This window comes from Haplochromis burtoni, unplaced genomic scaffold (genome assembly GCF_018398535.1).
Source record: "Haplochromis burtoni strain Fernald_Lab_line unplaced genomic scaffold, NCSU_Asbu1 Contig_113, whole genome shotgun sequence".
Lineage (NCBI taxonomy): Eukaryota > Metazoa > Chordata > Actinopteri > Cichliformes > Cichlidae > Haplochromis > Haplochromis burtoni.
The window spans coordinates 1,455,305-1,472,618 of NW_024582474.1; the positions used below are offsets into that span (position 1 = coordinate 1,455,305).

Genomic DNA, 17,314 nt, shown 5'->3' on the forward strand with positions numbered 1-17,314 from the left:
CAGATAATTAACTTACTGAAAATGATGAGATATTCAAAGTTTTTCACTGACAATATCTATTCTGAAATTGTTCCACAACTTGAAGACTTTTTTTTTTGTAGATAGACGAACCTCTGACCATGTTTACTTGCAGCTCCAAGAAGCTTCTTTTACACTCAGTCATGTTTGTAACCTGTTGCCAATTAACCCAGCTATTTTTTTTAAAAAACCACTTACTTTTCCAGCGTTTTGTTGCCTGTCCCACCCTTTTGAGACATGTTTTTGGCATCAAACTCAAAATGAGCCAACCTTCTTACAGAGGTACATTTTCTGAGTTTAAAGGGCTGATATGTCCTATATTGTATTGCAAATAAAAATATGGGTTTGTAAGATGTATAAATCATTACTTTCTGTTTTATTTAGATTTAACACAATGTACTTACCTTTTGGAATTGGCTTTGTACATACATGTGTGTGGCTGGCCCTGTGAAACTGGGTTAGTGGTTTTACTGCTTCACTCTCCTTTGACCTCATCCACGGGCCATTTAGCCCCTCGGAAAATGATCTGCAAGTCATTTCTTTAAAAGAAAAATCAGGACCAGCCAGGAAATGATGCATTACTATAATAATGTAATTGCTCACAAAAGCAATTTCTAGCCTTTTATTCAGCTTGAGCAGAGGTAAACTGTTGTTCTGGCACTGGCCTGATGTGAGAAACGATTGGTTTGCTTTTGCATTGTGTGGCACTGACAGCCTGTGTTGCAAATCCAGTTTATCCATTTTATTTTTTTTATAACTAAACTAAATAGTATCCAGAATAAATGAAGCTTTGTGGTGAATCTTAAATTTTTAAGGTGCTACTTAAGGTTCTGTAGACAAGACAGACACATGCCTCACATCTGCTCTTTTCAGTGTTAAGGTTGTCTGCTGATTCCTCAGAAAACCACTGAGTGAAATTTTTAAAAACATAAACAAACGTAAACAAAACAAAAAGTCTCTGTGATATAAACTGTGGTTCACTTACAGTAATGCATATTTTTTATGGACATTACATATTTTAGTTTGTATTCAGTACTGTTTGCTATTTTTTGTAATAAACAGTGCAGGACACTGAGGATTGCAATGATTTGTAAAATACACTGGTGTGCTTGCAAAAAACAGCGGTCCATCATAGCATGGACAGTTAGCTGTAATTTTAATCATTGCAAATGTGCCTTTTATATAAACTCTGTTTACCATTATATTCAGGGGTATTTCATGTGAATAAACCAGTTCTGTATTTACACAAAAACAAACTAATTTTCCTGTTTTTGAATTCAAGCTTTATAATAGAAAAAAAGTTTGTATGGAGGTGCTGAGTGAACTGAAAGAAACACGTCGATACTGTTCAGTGAACAGCATTGTGGTAAGTTGTCTTTAGCCTGCTGCTTTGATTCATATCAAGAAACCTGATCTCATTCCCAACATTTATGGACCATTTATGGACAATTCTTGCTACATTTAACACATCCCTTTAGCACTATTCTTAAACATACATGGTGCAACCACAGAATGGCTACATATATAACAACTAACAAAAGCATAAGGAGGCAGATGCTTTATAAGCTGACACAGTCATGAGTTAAACCCAGAACACAGAGATGGTTGTGCGGTCTTATGCCGTCTATTTGGCCTCTTAGCTGCGTGTTTGAGTCTTCCCTCTACACTATCTAGTGCTATATAATATTATACCTGCGAGGCATAATCAGTCATGTGCAGCATGTCTCCTCTGACTACATAGATGTGGACACCACGGCATCCCGCGCAGGGACATATCAAATTTTACACCATAAAAGCAAACTACTCTAATACAACATCTCACCTTCAAAAAGCAGCACAAAAGTGTACAAGGAATAGAATTTCTGAAAGTGGAAACATTTAAATATCCATGGTCAAATCTCCAAAGCAACAGAGAGTGCATAAGAGAGAGGAAGAGGAGCATGGCGACAGTGTGGAGTGGGTGGAGAGGGGTTTGACAGGAGGATAGCAGCAAGAGCGAAAGATTTCCAAGATGATAGTAAGACCTGTTATGGCATATGGTTTGGACGATGGCAGTGACCAGGAAGCAGAACTGGAGGTTGCAAAGTTGAAAATGCTAAGATTTTGATGGTGACTGATGAGAACTGACAGAATAGAACTGAGTACATCGCAGCTCAGCATTTAGGAGACAAGGTCAGAGAGGCAAGGCTGGGGTGGTTTGGGCATCCCGAGCAGGGACAATGGATATACTGTTAGCAGGCATGAAGGAGTAAAATAGGAAAATCACAGAGAAGATTCATAGATGTAGTGAAGGAGGACATGCAGAGGGCTGATGTGAAAAGGGAGGATTATAGAGACACGGTGATTTTGAGGCAGATGAGCCGCTGTGGTGACCCTTAAAGGCAGCAGCCAAAAAAAAAAAAAAAAAAAGTAGAAGGAAAAATTGCATCACAGTAATTTCTATATCATATATTTACATCTTGCCTTGAGCATTTTAATGCATATTATGATTAATGACTAAAGAGACAAATGAAATCCAGCCATTTTTTCACCTCCCATAAATCTCATGTAAGTAGATTGATAAATGTGCTGTTCTCATTTTTAGCTTAAAAAACCCCTTGCCTTTAGGCTTAGCAGGTCTGTGCAAGATGTTTTTATAACACAGATGAATATATTTTTAGGCCCAAGTCTAAACTGTCATAGTTCTGTTCTGTGTTTGTTTATTGTTGTTTTGATCTTGATTATATTTCCTAGTTTAGTTTTCTTTGTTTCTGGCTTTGATTATGTTTTATCTCGAGGGATTATGGTTTATTTTAGGTTGTTTAGCATTTCCCTTTCTATCATGTCCTTAGTATTTTGTCTCTATGTTATGGATCTCCTTCTGTGTCCCTGTCTGACTCTGTGTTTCGTCTCCCTTACCTTTTCCTATGTTCCTCTCTTTGTGTTTCATCCTTGTCTCCTCAGCCTCTCGTGTGTTCCTGTTTGCTTATCCCCATCCTAGTGTCAAGTTTGTGAAACCTCCTGTTTTATTTTGTTAATCCTTGTCTCATGTGCATGATGTCCAGTTTTGTTTCCCTTGTCTCATTCTCCCTTGCGTATTTTTCTGTCTTCCTTTGTTGGAGCGTCTGTTAACCTACCTGTGTCTCTATGTCCCAAGTGTTTAGTTGGATTTCTTATTTTGTGTTTGTCAATCAGCCTGAATAAGCAGCTTGTCTTTTGTTAAAGCTACTCCCTGCTTCCATTGTCTGCATTTGTGTTCTCACTCTCCACTTCTCACCATCTGCTGCAGCAGATCTTGACAACTCAGATCTGCTACATGTGTCTTAATTTGTTTAGCTAGACATTTGCTCTTTACCTGCAACTTCTGTCTTCTGACAGGGATCAAACACATAGAAAGATATCAATCTGAGGGAATATGCAAATATAGTTATACAATTGTATCACCTAGATAACAGTGGTAATTTAAATTAAAATGCTATGTCTGGGGAGCACATGTGAAGACAATTGAAATGGAACCACTATTCTAGCTTCAGGAATTTCATTATATGAAGAAAGTTGCTGCAGTTGGATGTTACTTTCTGAATCAGGACAAGGTTTTGGCGAAAAACAATTACTTAGAAAAACCTGTCAGGTTGGAATATTGTTAAGTATGCATCAAAATTATTAACCAAACAAAGATATGTTCCACTCGCAGAGTGTGGAACCATGCTCACAAGACTATGTAATTTGTTGCATAATAGTTAGGGATAGTTGCTGCTGCTCAAACTTCATCCAATGCTGTGACTTAGGGCTGCAAAATTACATTATTTTAAAAACATACTTATCTTGTATTAAAAAAAATCACACAGAGATACGTTTTTTGTAACTGAGGGCTTTTATTTTGAACATTTCACATTTTTAAAGCATACTAATCTTCCAATAAGAAAGTTTTATTTTGAAAATCTGACACACCTTGTCCCTCCTGTTAGTCATTGTCAGGGTCTGGGACTGTTACCTTTACTGCGTGTATGTGTGAGAACGAGGGAGAAAGGTCAAGAGTTATAAATAGCAGCTTACGCACATATGACCTGAGGTGGAATTACATCATTTTTTCCAAACTATAAATATTTGCGCTTCCCATACTTATATATCCATACTCAAAATCACAGACAGCCTCTGAGACACTGTTAGATGGATAAATAACTCTAAATAGGTTGAAATGTGTGTGTGGAACACACTGAAATGGAGGCAAATGACATGTTGTGGCGACCCCTAAAGGGAGAAGCCGGAAGAAGGGGATTAGTGGGAGACATGTGTATATATTTGAACCTGTATGGTTTAGAGAAAATTCAAAATATTTCTGAAGAGTGTGTGACAGAGTAGATTAGGCAGACATTCGGGATGGACTTCTAGCTGGCACACCAAACAGGGTTCACAACGAAGAATGAGAGGTAAGCACTGCTCATCTGGCCATTAAAAGAAAACAAACAAGCAAGTAAATTAAATTGCTGAATCATAAATTGCCTGAGCAGCAATCCCACTGTTGTAGATCAAAAATCTAGGAACAGGTGGTGTAGAAGACTGGGCTTAGGTACTATCACTGATTGCAGGTTAGAGAACAGGTGCAAAAACAGTGGTTAGTTCCAGCCATATATGCACTCATTTACAGAGATAGCTGAGAGAAAGAGATAGAAAAGGGAAAAGAGATAGGCGCACACATACTGCTGCAATGCATCTCAGCCCACAATTTAAATGAAAATTTGGATTTATTTGTGTGAATTCAGCACTCAGAGGGATGGTGATTTTTGTTTGCACTGGCCGCAATGATTCATTGAATATTTCGAATAATTCGATTATAAAAACTTCTCGACACAAATCCTTTGCCTCAATGCTCCGTTTAATGCACGGCTCTGTTATACTGCTCCTAAATGGTATGTGAATAAAAACTGTGACAACATTAAGCCCACACAGCCCCCAGTTTTGAACAGAAACACTGATAACACAACAGTAGCAGTGTTGATGACGCTGGCACAGTTTAATGCGGAGCCGGAGACAGTTTGCACATCGTGGTGAGCTCAGGTAGAGCTTTACTGGGGAAAAGCTGCTGGAGTCCTTCATCTACGCACCTGATCAACAAAACTCTGACATGATAAGCAAACTTTGTATAGCTGCTCCACCAACCAACATCTGTTTTACACAGAGAGAAATCTCCAGTAAGTCTCAAAAAGTTTTATTAAAATATGCAGATGAACTGTTATCCCAGCCCATTGTTCCTTCAGTGGGCTGGTTTCAGTCATTATGCAAATGCACTGTTTACAAGATTGGGGAAACCTGCAGTCAGCTGAGACTGAAGAAGTCACTTGGATGAGTGACGAAACGTTTCTCCCACTGAAAATGCTACATCCAGATGAAGATAATCAACTTTTGGAAACATGGTCTAGTGTACATCATGCCCCTCTTGACTATCACCCCTGTTTGCTTCCATGTAAAATCGGGCAGCTGCTGTCAGCCATGATCAAGCTGTATAATTTAAACATAGTATCAGACTAAGTTAACCCTACGTCCAGATGAACAGAATCAACTTCTGGAGATTTACTTATCTGGATGATTGAGCATGCATCAAGACACTAGACCATATTAATTTCAAGGCTTTCATAAAATGTTTCAGATTGAAAGTGAAATAATATAAATTGCATTAATATTTAAAATATAAAAATAAAAGCTTTTTTACAAGCAAAAATAAAATAAAATAAAACACACATGGGCAGTAAAACGCTGGGCCACTGACCTGAGGGTTGTTAGGTTGGACACTGATGATTGGTGTGGAAGAATAGTGGCTCTATTCTGAACCCCTCACCCTGTCACTAAGGGAAAGCCCCCTTTAGGAAAAAGCTATTTTCTGCCATTTGTATCTGCAGTCTCATTCTAATAGGGTCAGCAAAAAAGATCAGGGCTATATTAACTTATATATGGTGTTTCTTAACAACCGTCTGGTGGCAAATGGCTGCATAACATTTAGGACACAACAACTAGTAAGTTTGGTACCAACTAGTGACAATATCGCAATTAGTCGACTCGACGCACACACCCCTAATCTTACTTCATACGTCTTTTGACCCAATTGGTAACACAAGTGCATTACACTGATTACACAAATCAGTAAGATGTTTCCCTTTCCTAAAAAGAGTGTCATTTAGAAAACAATGACCTCTTCTTATTCTACTTATAATTAGAATTACCTCCTCCTGCCTACTTATTCCTCTATTTCTTGTAACGTGAACGGTTTTGTACTTTATATAAATGTCTCCCTTTTACTTCATTATCCCACGCCATTTCCCATAAATTCTTAATTTCTTTCCAAACGTTTCCCTTCAGAATTCGACAACGGTATCTGCATATCAATATCTACTTTTTAATAGCTTCTTTGGCCAACCTATCTGCTCTTTCATTACCCACAATATATGAGCGGGAGTCCACATTATTACTATATTTTTGCTTTTTCACACACAAAATCTACGATTTTTCGACGCTTAACAATGCTGACAATGAATCACTATTATTACTTCTGAAAATCTGTCTACCACCCGTTCTAAAGCCAATAATATGGCACATAACATAACATAACTCAAAAAACTGCCACCTGGCGAAAGCACTAATGCGTATGACGTATCGCGATCTACGTGCAGGCACGTCCGTGACGTAACTATAAGAGGGCGCCCCGGTGTTGGCGGCGAATTTAAAGTCTCGGTTGGAGGGCTGCAATCCAAGCAGTCTTGCACTTTTCGTGTAGGATCGTACTTGGTTCGAGTTAAAGGAAATGCCAGGCGACAGGTATCGTCCTCAGTGGTTCTTACTTTCTGTTACTAAACATATTTGAGGTATAGCGGTGCACAAGTTATCTCTCAGATGTGTTGCACATGTGAGAACGAGCCGCCATCCCAAGGCTAGCTTGGTGCTGTTTAACTGTCCCGACTCAAAACTGTGCTTTCCATTTCTAAAGTAGTGTGAACAAGGCGGTTTTTATGCGAAATTGTGTGTTCGGTAGACTGTCAGCGTCGTTAGTGTAAAACTGTACCGATAGCGCGCTTTCTCCCCAGCGCTTTCCCTCCACGCCTGTCAGCGGCTCTTTTCTTCCCGGGGTACACGCTGTAAGCTAACCGCAGGGCAGGAGTGGACGCCCTGGACCACCTGCATGTGTCTGTACTGAAAGACAGGAGACTGTGTCTGTCGTTTGGTTTTGCAGTCAGTTTGCGCGGTCACTCCGCTGGTAGCTACATCAATATGGCGGGCACGGAGGGGTTCTTTAGAGGAAGCTAGGCCGCTAAGTAGCCTTTCTGTGGGGTGTCTGTGTAATGATGAAGCCTTGTTTAACGATGCCCACATGTGTGATTAACCTCTGCTTCCAACAGTGTCCCACTGCAGGATCGTCCCTGCCTTAGTCTGCAGGACTCCATGCTGACTCAGCCCAGGAAAAGCAAGTCCAGAGGCATTCTTAGCGAGGGCCTGGACACTGAGTGCACCCCAACAGATTTCATCCTGCAGTTCACACCACCGCGCAAGCAACAGCGGCTCTTCAGCAAGGGGAAGGAGAATGACAGCAATCAATTTGTTCTTAGCAGGAGATCAAGGAGGAAAGACTCCTCACCAAGTAGGAGCAGATGCTTTTCTGATGTTTAAGATGAGGGCTTTCACCTGTGATCAACTTAACCTTTTTCCCTTTCTCTTTCCCTCTGCAGACATTTCATGGGATCAACTACCAGACGAGGTTGTTCTTAGGATTTTCTTCTGCCTTCCTCTGCAGGACCTCGTCAGAATATCTGTAGTTTGCAAGCGCTGGCAACGTTTGGCGTGAGTCATAATGATCATTAACAAAATCTCTGGCCCTGCTTCTTCCCGCTTAATTTTTTTTTTTTAAGTGCAGGGCGGATCCTAAAGATTGAGTTTGCATACTTCAAACCACGCCTCTGGTTCTTTCTCACATCTCGTGACGCTTATCACAGTATTCAAAAATATGGAAATCCGTGGCCCTGTGGATTCCTCATTAAAGGATTACTCCTAGTTCATCCATTAAACAGCTGTCACAGCTACTTGCACACCATCACATTCGAAAGTATTAAATTCTGACAAACTGGTAGACAAACGAGTTTGTGCTGCTTGATATTCTCAATGACACACACAGTGAAACCCACATTCACGTTTAACAGAACGGGTTGCTGTGTGCAGGTTATTTACTGCAGGCTGCTGTAGGGGTTTGCCTCCATGACACCTCTTTGCTTGTGCATTCATCACAGGTTTGACGAGTCTCTGTGGCACAGTGTGGATCTAGAGGGGATGACCCACACGGCTCTGGCTCTGCAGCAGGTGCTGAGGACTGGCATCCGCAGACTGCGCTGCCCTCGCTCCTTTGTGGAAGAGTTGCACTTAACAGGCAGAGGGTTAGTCACATATATCGTGGTCTGTCCTGATTTTCTTCTTCAGTGGAAGACTTACTGAGTTTTCCTTGCCTGCGAAAATCTAATGAAAACTATCTAATGTCTAACTATTTAATTTTCCTTCACACCAAAGAGCTCTAAGTATTAAGTTCTGTGGCACTTAAGTAGAAAAATGCTCTTTTCTTTCTTTTCCATTATACAGCTCTTTGCAGGTGGTTCAGATGGATCTGTCAAGCTCAATCATACCAACGTTGGCTCTGGAAGACATCATCTGTCGCTGCAGACTGCTAGAATGTCTGAGCCTGGAGGGTCTGCAGCTCTCTGACACCATCATCAGGTGAGATCTGAACCATTTGCTACTGATTAGAGCAGCAGGGATGTCACTGATTCCCAGGGTCTTTGCAGCTGCTTTTCTCTTATCAAAAATATGTCTGAGCTTTTCCTGACTTCAGCTGTCCAGGGAAACATGCCTTTGTCTGAAAAGTCAGTGATGCTGTTTGTAGTAGAGCCTCATCAGAGATGGAAAAGTCGTGCTGTGACTGTTGATTGTAAACTGGCAAAACACTAAATTCCTCTCAGTAAATGCATTTTCTGAATGTGTTTGAGCCTTAAATCTGTACTGTGTGTTTGTTAATCTCTTTTACTCAGCTGTCTGGCAAAGAACACCCGCCTACAGGAGCTCAACCTCAGCGGCTGCTCTGCCTTCTCCGCTCCTGTGCTCACTAGGATGCTTAAATCCTGTTCCCGGTCAGCTGCTCAGTCCTTATTTACTTTGTAACCACAGTTTCAGTTTCTCCTCTGCCTCAGATTTACTAATGCAATTATTTTGTGTTTCAGTATACAACAGCTGAACTTATCATGGTGCACCTTTGATAATAATCACATAAAGAGCGTGGTTGATAATCTGAGTTCCAGGGTTACACATCTCAACCTCAGCGGTTACAGAGAGAGCCTCACCCTAAATGGTGAGTGGTGGAGATCTTCAAGTCACTGATTTCAACACTAACAAACACAGCTGGTTTGTCCTGAATGATGTAACACTGAACAAGCTGCATAATGATACAGTAATTTGATTCACTTGACAGCTTGAAGGGTAACACTGAGGGTGCTGAAGTGAAATCACTGTAGTTTGTGAAAACTATATATAGATCGATCTAGATCTTAAAGATTGTTTGAGTTGCATCATTCTGACGTGTGTCTGTGTTATTTCTCATTTTTAGATGTGAAGGTGTTGGTGGAAAAATGCCCCCAGATTAAAACTCTAGATTTGAGGTAAAAGTTTAGTCATTGTTCTATGTTTGGTATTTAACTGTGGGGTTTTTCTTTAAGTTGTCTCGTTTTATTTGCTATTGCAAATTAAATTGTCATGGATGGAAAAATGTCTTTACTGTGGCCACAGATGACTGCAGCTTAAAATCTGTTTCTGTGTCGCAGTGATAGCACTCTGCTGACAGCTGACTGCTTACCTGTCCTCAGTCAACTCAAGCACCTGCTGCATCTGTCCCTGAGCCGCTGTTATCACATTCACCTTGCTGCTCTCACGTAAGTTTTTGTCCGCCTCCCACCTCCATCCATGTAACTGCTAGTTAGTGTGTCCCATCTGATCGGATCTTCTAGCTTATTTATTTATTTGCCACAGGTATGTAGATGTTTGTTAGTGAGTATCAACCAGAAGAAAAAGCACAAAGTTACTAGTAAAGTACACGGATGATGATTACAGCACTAGTCTGTTTGGTAACTAGTGCTAGGTGTGGTGTTCATTTACAGTTTGATTTTATTAGTACAAAAACTCTGCTCTAACCTCGAGCTCTATATTTGGGACTTGTTTGCATGAGTGAATACTGAAAACTAAATGCTGGTCTAGATTTTATTTGGGGCCTAAACGGGGAAAATCTGTTAAATTTAATTTATAGTTTTCTAAAAACAATACAGAATCATATTTGAATAGCTGAAAATCACGATTAATACTTTAGCTGGTGTGATTGCAGTGACGTGGGTATAATGTTCCCTGTGCTGAGCCAGCTGGATGTGTTTGGGCTGGTGCAAGATAGCCAGCTGCCCTCTCTGAAGAGGGAGATGCCTCACGTGAGCATCAACTCCAGACCTTTTTCAAGCATCGCCCGGCCCACACCGGCCAGCAGGTTTGTTGGATCCACCAGCGACCGCACCATGTGGAACAAGAAGTGTCGACTGCGGTTTGGACTGTAACAACCATGGCTCCTTATTTCTTTAGTCCAGTTAGTTTGTAACGCAGAGAGTTTTGTCCTGCAAAATTCCAATGCATTCGGGTCTGACCTGGTGTGCAGTAATGGAACAATGTTTCAGTGTTTGCTGCTACAGAATATGCTTTCTAGCCTTGCTTGCACATTTGTGTGCTCTTAAATGCAGAGCACGCAAGCTTGTGAAGAAATGTCAGGGTTGTGAAGTGAAACGTTACATTGTTTTAGGTTCTAATAATGTGTTAATTCATTTAAAAAATGTATTGAGCATGGTTTACAAGGGGGTAAAGTGATTTAATTGGCTACTCTTATTAGTTTTGCTCACTAATATCTGGAAATCAGTAAATGCATAATGAAGGTATGTTAAGGAGGCATTTACTGTGCTGCCTAAATGATCACAGATCTTTTGATAAGCTTAATGATTTTAAAACGGCCTCTTCTATTTTAGAAAAGTCAAATATTGACTATCGTCCAAATAATTTTAACTTGTAATCCAACATTTATCAGTTGCATCCTTACCTCCAGCTGTCGACATATTTAACAATAAAAGTGTTTTGTGTGTGTCAGCTGTAAGAATGAGAGAACATTTGATTTTAATTGAACCAGTTTTAATGACAACTGATATATGTGGATCTGTCTCAACACATTGTTGCTAAAGAGACTACCTTTTATGGACTTCCAAATAATCTGTGTTGCTTGGAGTAATCCAAGTAGCTCAATAGTGTGGTTGTGTTTGCCCTCGTGTCAGCTTTAACTCTAGAGGAACATGTGAATGACTTATTTTCACCTCCGCGTCCTTTCTCATAAACCACTTTAAACTAAAAGCTATTGAATTTTTCTGTGGGATTTATTTAACTTAAGGAAACTTAAGATAAGGAAATGTACAGTTTGTGCCACATGTTTATGTAATGTTTGCCTCTGCAGCATCAGTGGATTATTAGATCAATAATGATGTTCAAATGTTAAGTTTGATTTAAGTTTTAAAAACTATTGCTTTTCCTGTAGAGAAATGAGTTGTTATACATTGTCCAGTTTTAAGGCTTAAAAGTATTTGGACAGTGAAGAAGTAAGCAGATATTTTAGATTTCTTGTACTAAACTTGGATTCGATTGCTACTTGTATGAACCGTCAGGAGTGAAGAGATGCGAATAAATTGAAAACCCTGAAAAATCATAAAAGACCTATTGGAGATCCCAAAAGGTTCATTCTGTTCATCTGGATCGTGTTTTCAATGTGAGAAATGTTTTCTCACTCATCCGAGTAACTTCTTCAGTCTCAACTGACTGCAGGTTTCCCCAACCATATAAACGGTACATTTACAACAGTGCATGTGCAGTTTATAAGGTTGGGGAAACCTGCACTCAGCTGAGACTGAAGAAGTTACTCGGATGAGTAACAAATAGGCCTCTGCTGTTTCCCATGATGCACTGAGTATTTCTTCTTTCCCTCTCTCTGTGCTTAGGAACCACTCTGCTCTCTGGTTCGGTTTACTTTCCCTCAGCCCAACCAGTTTCAGCAAATTGCTGCCTCTCCCCAAACAGTGTCAAAGGATTCTTCCTGTTAAAAGGGAGTTTTCTTTTCCCACTGTCAAAGTAGGAAAGGAACCACCGTTGGGGTTTTCAGTTTTCTCCGTAATATTGTAGGGTCTTTACAGTATAAAGCGCCTTTAGGCGACTGTTGCTGTGTTTTAGCGCTACATAAATAAAAGTGAACAGTGTACATTTGTGGGCATGGCATGAACTGTGACATACTTGCAGTGCTGACAGATGATTTTCTTGTGCAGTTACAGCAGACTGACTAAAATGGTACACTGTGCAGATGATTAAATGCACTGAGCATAACTAAATGTATCAAGGGCAAGGGAGGTTGCTGCAGACGGATAGTTTTTAGCATTTCTTCCAGCAGACAACTTCTCAAATCTGATTGGGGTTTTTTTTTTTTTTTTAAATTAAGGATGACTCCTCCCACAATTTGGACCATTATTTCAGCCTCCAAATTGTTAATTATTAAAAATGATAAATTTCCTGTTAAAGTCACAACGAAAAACAACCTGCTTGATACAATGAAGACAGGAAGGTAATAAGATGAGCTTAATGGGGGGGGAACAAAAGCAGCACACAGAAGCACTTGTAGTTCATATCACTTTATCGAGTTCCAAAACAAAACACATTCCAGTAGAGAGTGTTTCCATAGGGAAACTTGCCTTTGGCATGGTGCATGTTACACTTTGCAGATAACTTTTCAAACAGAACATGGTTTTTGCAAGAACGCTCCAAATCAAGAGATTTGTTGGGTTAAAAATAACTTTGTATCCATCAGATACTGTTTCACCTATAACTTTAGCCATGCCCACCACAGACAAGACTGTTTCCTGTCTTAGGAGGTGTCAAGAAACAGCCCCTTTAACTCTACCAGAGAAAAAAAACAAAAAACAACCCTTTAAACATGGAGTTCTCTTTGCTGCACTACATTTTTTTTTTCCTCTAAAACTTACCGTTCTGTGTGGCTCAGACAGCTAGGAAAAATAGACACTATATTCCAAAAATATCTTTACTCAGCAAGCCGCTGTGCTTCAAGTCCTCTGCATACATTTACAATTATAAAACTTACAGCGGAATTGAATATATGCTTGGAAAGAACAGGACTGATGAATCTAGATTTTTCTCTAGTGTTAACGAGGCCCTGAAACCAACAGAGAATGTCTCCTGGTAACAAATACTGTACCAAAGCCAGATGTAGCATATCCCACAGTTGGCCACAAACTTGCATTAGTGAATGTTCTTTCAATACCATCAAGACATCCTGTAGATTATTTCCCCCTCAATTTATAGGATAGTAGATAGTAGGATGAGTAGGAAATGTGGATTAATCCACCACTGAAGACAACTGGCTAGCTTATAGTATTGGCTGATAATAACTTAACATATCCAGTTATATATAGATATATATTTAAAATGGAGTGCTTTGAGTGGTCTGTAGGAACAGAAAAGAACTCCATGCTAGTTGTGCCATCAGTACATATGTCGAGTGTTAAAAAACTTTTGTTTTGGTGGGGTGTTTAAAAACCCTGTCACAGTTTGACCAGCAGGGGGCTTTGCTTCCACATTCCTCTTAGCACTGCGCATCACATGTAACAGGAACGCATCACAGAGCCAGACGGTTGTGCCAGTAAGTTACTAATCAGTTTGAAAATAAAAGGATATATATATATATAGAGAGATAGATAGATAGAGATAGATAGATTGGAGATGTAACATGGTAAAAAGCAAAAATTAAAAACTGAAATACCAATTGTCATTAGTATTTCAATAACATTCAATAACAATTGTGTTATTGTGTGGTTTTGTACATTTATGGTTACACTCTCCCCACGTTCTTGCACTTTTACTTCATCTTCAATTTCCCAGAAAGCTCCTCACATGAGTCAAGCATTTCATAATCAGCTCAAGTTATGCTATCAGTGGTGATAATCAGGAAGTCAAAGTGTGACACTGTCCTAATCGTAATGCATGTATAAAAAGAATCACCTGATGTATCAATATCAGAAGTTTGAACTCCTTAGAAATCTGCAGCCATGTTCTGTTTAAAGGGTTTTTGTGTATTCAGCAATAAATGATAAACTTGAGGCAGAGTAATTTGGATTTGTTGACAACAATAACTCTGAATAACTTTGCCCATATTCTTAAAGCTCACTCAGTAGTGTGAAACCTACTGAAAATCTTTGTCCTGTTTCAGTGTGGGGCAATATTCACAAACAGTTTGCTGGATCAGTGTAGCTTTTATGTCTGACGTTTCCAAAAGACTTCAGGTCTACAAAGAGTTTTTACATTCTTTCATCTTGGCCTTAGTTTCACTGCTCACTTTAGGGCTTGTGCTGATATACCGTAAATATAATCAGAAACTGTATCTAAATAAGGGATCATCTTTGTAGCTTGGAATATTGACACAAATATTAAAAATGAAAAGAAAGTGTAAATGGGTTTTGTTTGTAAAATATGTATAATAAAACAAAAGCAAAGGACAAATACTTCCCTTTGAACACATCCACTTGTGAACACTGTTAGCTTGAGAGATATTCAGACTTGTCTCAGTTTTCTAACACAACAGTCCGGAGCTGGTCCTCCTCGCTCATGCTGATTGTAGCGATAGCACCATCGTTGAATTCAAAGGAAGTCCCACCATCCACCACCATGCAAGCATCCCAACAGCGGGAGCGGACACACAACCTGAAGGCAGAAAAGAAGGAAAAAAACCCAAAACGATCAAAGGCTTCAGTTACAGCACAGACTCATCGACGTTCTGCTCTGCCTGAGACTGGTGATCACCACTGACTTTGTGGCAAAGCCTCTCTGTCGACTGCTGGAGAAGACCCTGTTCACGATGGGCTCCCTGACGCTGTAGAACAAACGGCTGTCATCTGGGCTGAACACCAGAGACTTGTTGTATTCCTCTGTAACTGATCACACAGGTGCAAGAGCAAGATAAAAAAAGGCTATAAAACTACACAAATCAACAATAATGACAAGAGAAATAGGAGCTCACCTTTTTCAATTAATTCTTGGTTAAGGGGGATATCCAGACCTGACTGGGATTTCCCTGGAAGAAAATAAAAAGGCATTTAGGAAACAAATTGGGTTTTATGCATGCAAGGACCAGTTACAATCTACAGTTCCAGAACAGTACAATAGAGGCCAAATATTATCTAATACATTTTGGATTCCAGGTAAGTGGGATCACTGCAGTTTGTTAACTTTTGTTTTGAAAATTTGGGAAGTTTAGCATTAACCTTACTGGGTGTGTTACAGTTTAAGTCAGCGGTCCCTAACCCCCGGGCGGGTCCGTGAGAGTTGCGGCTCAGGTGTGAAATGTATGGTTTTCAGCGTTGTTTTGTTATCGCTTTTATCGTTAACTCAGTTTTCCTGGGTCTTTTCACGTGTGTTATGAATAAATCTTCTTTTTTCGGTACCAGTACTAGTTTTACTTTGTTGTATTTATCCGCGACACCTTAAAGGCCAGTCCGTGAAAATATTGTCGGGCATAAACTGGTCCGCGGCGCAAAAAAGGTTGGGGAACGCTGGTTTAAGTGAAAGGTCCTCAGGATTACTAATAAAATAATACCAGGTTTTATTCTTTTTCTCCCCTCTTAATCCACATGCTGGTGGAAAGTGGACCTTTTGTACCTCCCCTTATTTTCTGTCATGAATGCTGTTCCAGTGGTGGACACCAGAGTTATTAGAGTTTTTCTTTTTCATATTTTATTGCTTTTAATTGAATTTAGTTTCAATCAGCTCCAGAGTGGAATGTTTAGTTTTATTCGTTTCAGTGTCTTTTAAATTATTATTCTATGAAGTGGAGAGTCAGAGGCAACATTTCTTGTAGGCAGGCAAGTACCAATAGAATCTTTACCAGACTAACACATACTAAAACTGAGGCTCTTTCCTTTAACAACATCATTTCAGTTGGTTTTAGCGTCAGTCTAGTTTTTATTTTCCATTTTTAGTTTTAGTTTTTATCTTACTTAACAATAATAATAACCATGGGTGGATACTCAGTGTTACCCCTGTCCACAGCTTTAAGTTATGAGGTAAGTGTATGTGCTTTAGCCCTAAAAACTCCAGACAATTTAGTATGTATGGATCTGTTTGACACTCGAATGTGCAGTATGTTTACCTCAGGCACACAGCTCTGGGTAATGTTACACCCACCTGCTGTTTAAAGCTCCTGCTTACAAGGGTCAACTAGAAAAAGATGGTTAAAGGGAAGGGTGGCTTTAGCAGCAGAACTGCCAAGAGGTCATTAAAAAACAAAAATCATATAACTCTAAATAAAGAGATAAAATCTGAACTTCATATTTAGTCAGTTTGTGATAAATAAATTTAAAAAATCATCAATATATCATTACAGTTTTATTCATCACAGTGAATTTTGGGGTGTGTCAGAGCAGTGGGGGAACCATAGGTGAATTGAGGAGGTGAAGGGCTTCAGACCGAGTGGTTGACAGTGAGTAAGAGAGCGGCTGCATCGGGCAAATAAAGAAAGTGGTCTTTTTCTTTTTCAAATATACACAAATTGTTTAGATTGACAACCAGGCAAATGGAACTACACATTCTTCTTGAGAGTTTAGGTGTTACTATTTTGCTGCATTTGCTGATAAGGAACATTAAGACAGACACATCTTGCAAGTCTCTGCCTGCTACTCTGCAAAGTTATGATGATATCTGCGTAGGGATGGGTATCGAAAACCGGTTCTTGTTGAGAACCGGTTCCCACTGTTTCAATTCCTTGGAATCGTTTGCCATTTTTGCAAACGATTCCCTTATCGATTCCAGTCGCCCCGAATGACGTCACCACGTTGCGGAACATAATTTACCTGGCAGGAAACACGGCGCCTAAGCAGCTCAAACGCTCAAAAGTTTGATTATACTTTACAAGAACGGATGACAACAGGGCAACTTGCAATACTTGCAAAGTAGATATTTCATTTAAGGGAGGAAACACTACGAATATGCAAAAGCATTTGCTCACAAAACACGCGATGACCTTAAATGAATGTCGTGTTTTTAATTCCGCTCCTGACTCGTGAATCTCAACCCAGCAGCAGCGGTAACGTTTGCACGTCCTCTCCCGTTAATGCGGCAGGTAAATAATCAACTAACAGTGCATATTATGTTAGCGCGATCTGCCTTA

The 17,314-nt window shown here is 39.8% G+C and overlaps 2 protein-coding genes across 3 annotated transcripts in view; one reads left to right on the forward strand and one right to left on the reverse strand.

Annotated features, from left to right (window-relative positions):
- The first annotated feature begins 6,655 nt into the window (after positions 1-6,655).
- skp2 (S-phase kinase-associated protein 2, E3 ubiquitin protein ligase) lies at positions 6,656-11,451 on the forward strand. The gene is made up of 10 exons (XM_005929014.3): positions 6,656-6,807; positions 7,386-7,624; positions 7,713-7,824; positions 8,268-8,411; positions 8,611-8,745; positions 9,057-9,155; positions 9,246-9,373; positions 9,629-9,680; positions 9,843-9,950; positions 10,397-11,451. The coding sequence occupies exons 1-10, from the start codon at positions 6,794-6,796 to the stop codon at positions 10,614-10,616; spliced, it is 1,251 nt and encodes a 416-aa protein (XP_005929076.1). The 5' UTR covers positions 6,656-6,793; the 3' UTR covers positions 10,617-11,451.
- Positions 11,452-13,527: 2,076 nt separating this feature from the next.
- Positions 13,528-17,314, reverse strand: part of nadk2 (NAD kinase 2, mitochondrial) — a 9,538-nt gene continuing 5,751 nt past the window's right edge. For both annotated transcript variants that reach the window (XM_014335734.2, XM_014335731.2), the window contains exons 10-12: positions 15,170-15,223; positions 14,960-15,083; positions 13,528-14,853 (exon numbers count right to left, since the gene is read on the reverse strand). In XM_014335734.2, the coding sequence (XP_014191220.1) occupies positions 14,715-14,853; positions 14,960-15,083; positions 15,170-15,223 (317 nt within the window). In that variant the 3' untranslated portion in view covers positions 13,528-14,714. The remainder of the gene's footprint in view (positions 14,854-14,959; positions 15,084-15,169; positions 15,224-17,314) is intronic.

Coding starts and splice junctions, on each gene's coding strand:
- skp2 (XM_005929014.3), top strand. Junction 7,625..7,712: donor GAGGAAAGACTCCTCACCAA/GTAGGAGCAGAT, acceptor TTCCCTCTGCAG/ACATTTCATGGGATCAACTA. Junction 9,156..9,245: donor ATGCTTAAATCCTGTTCCCG/GTCAGCTGCTCA, acceptor TTTGTGTTTCAG/TATACAACAGCTGAACTTAT.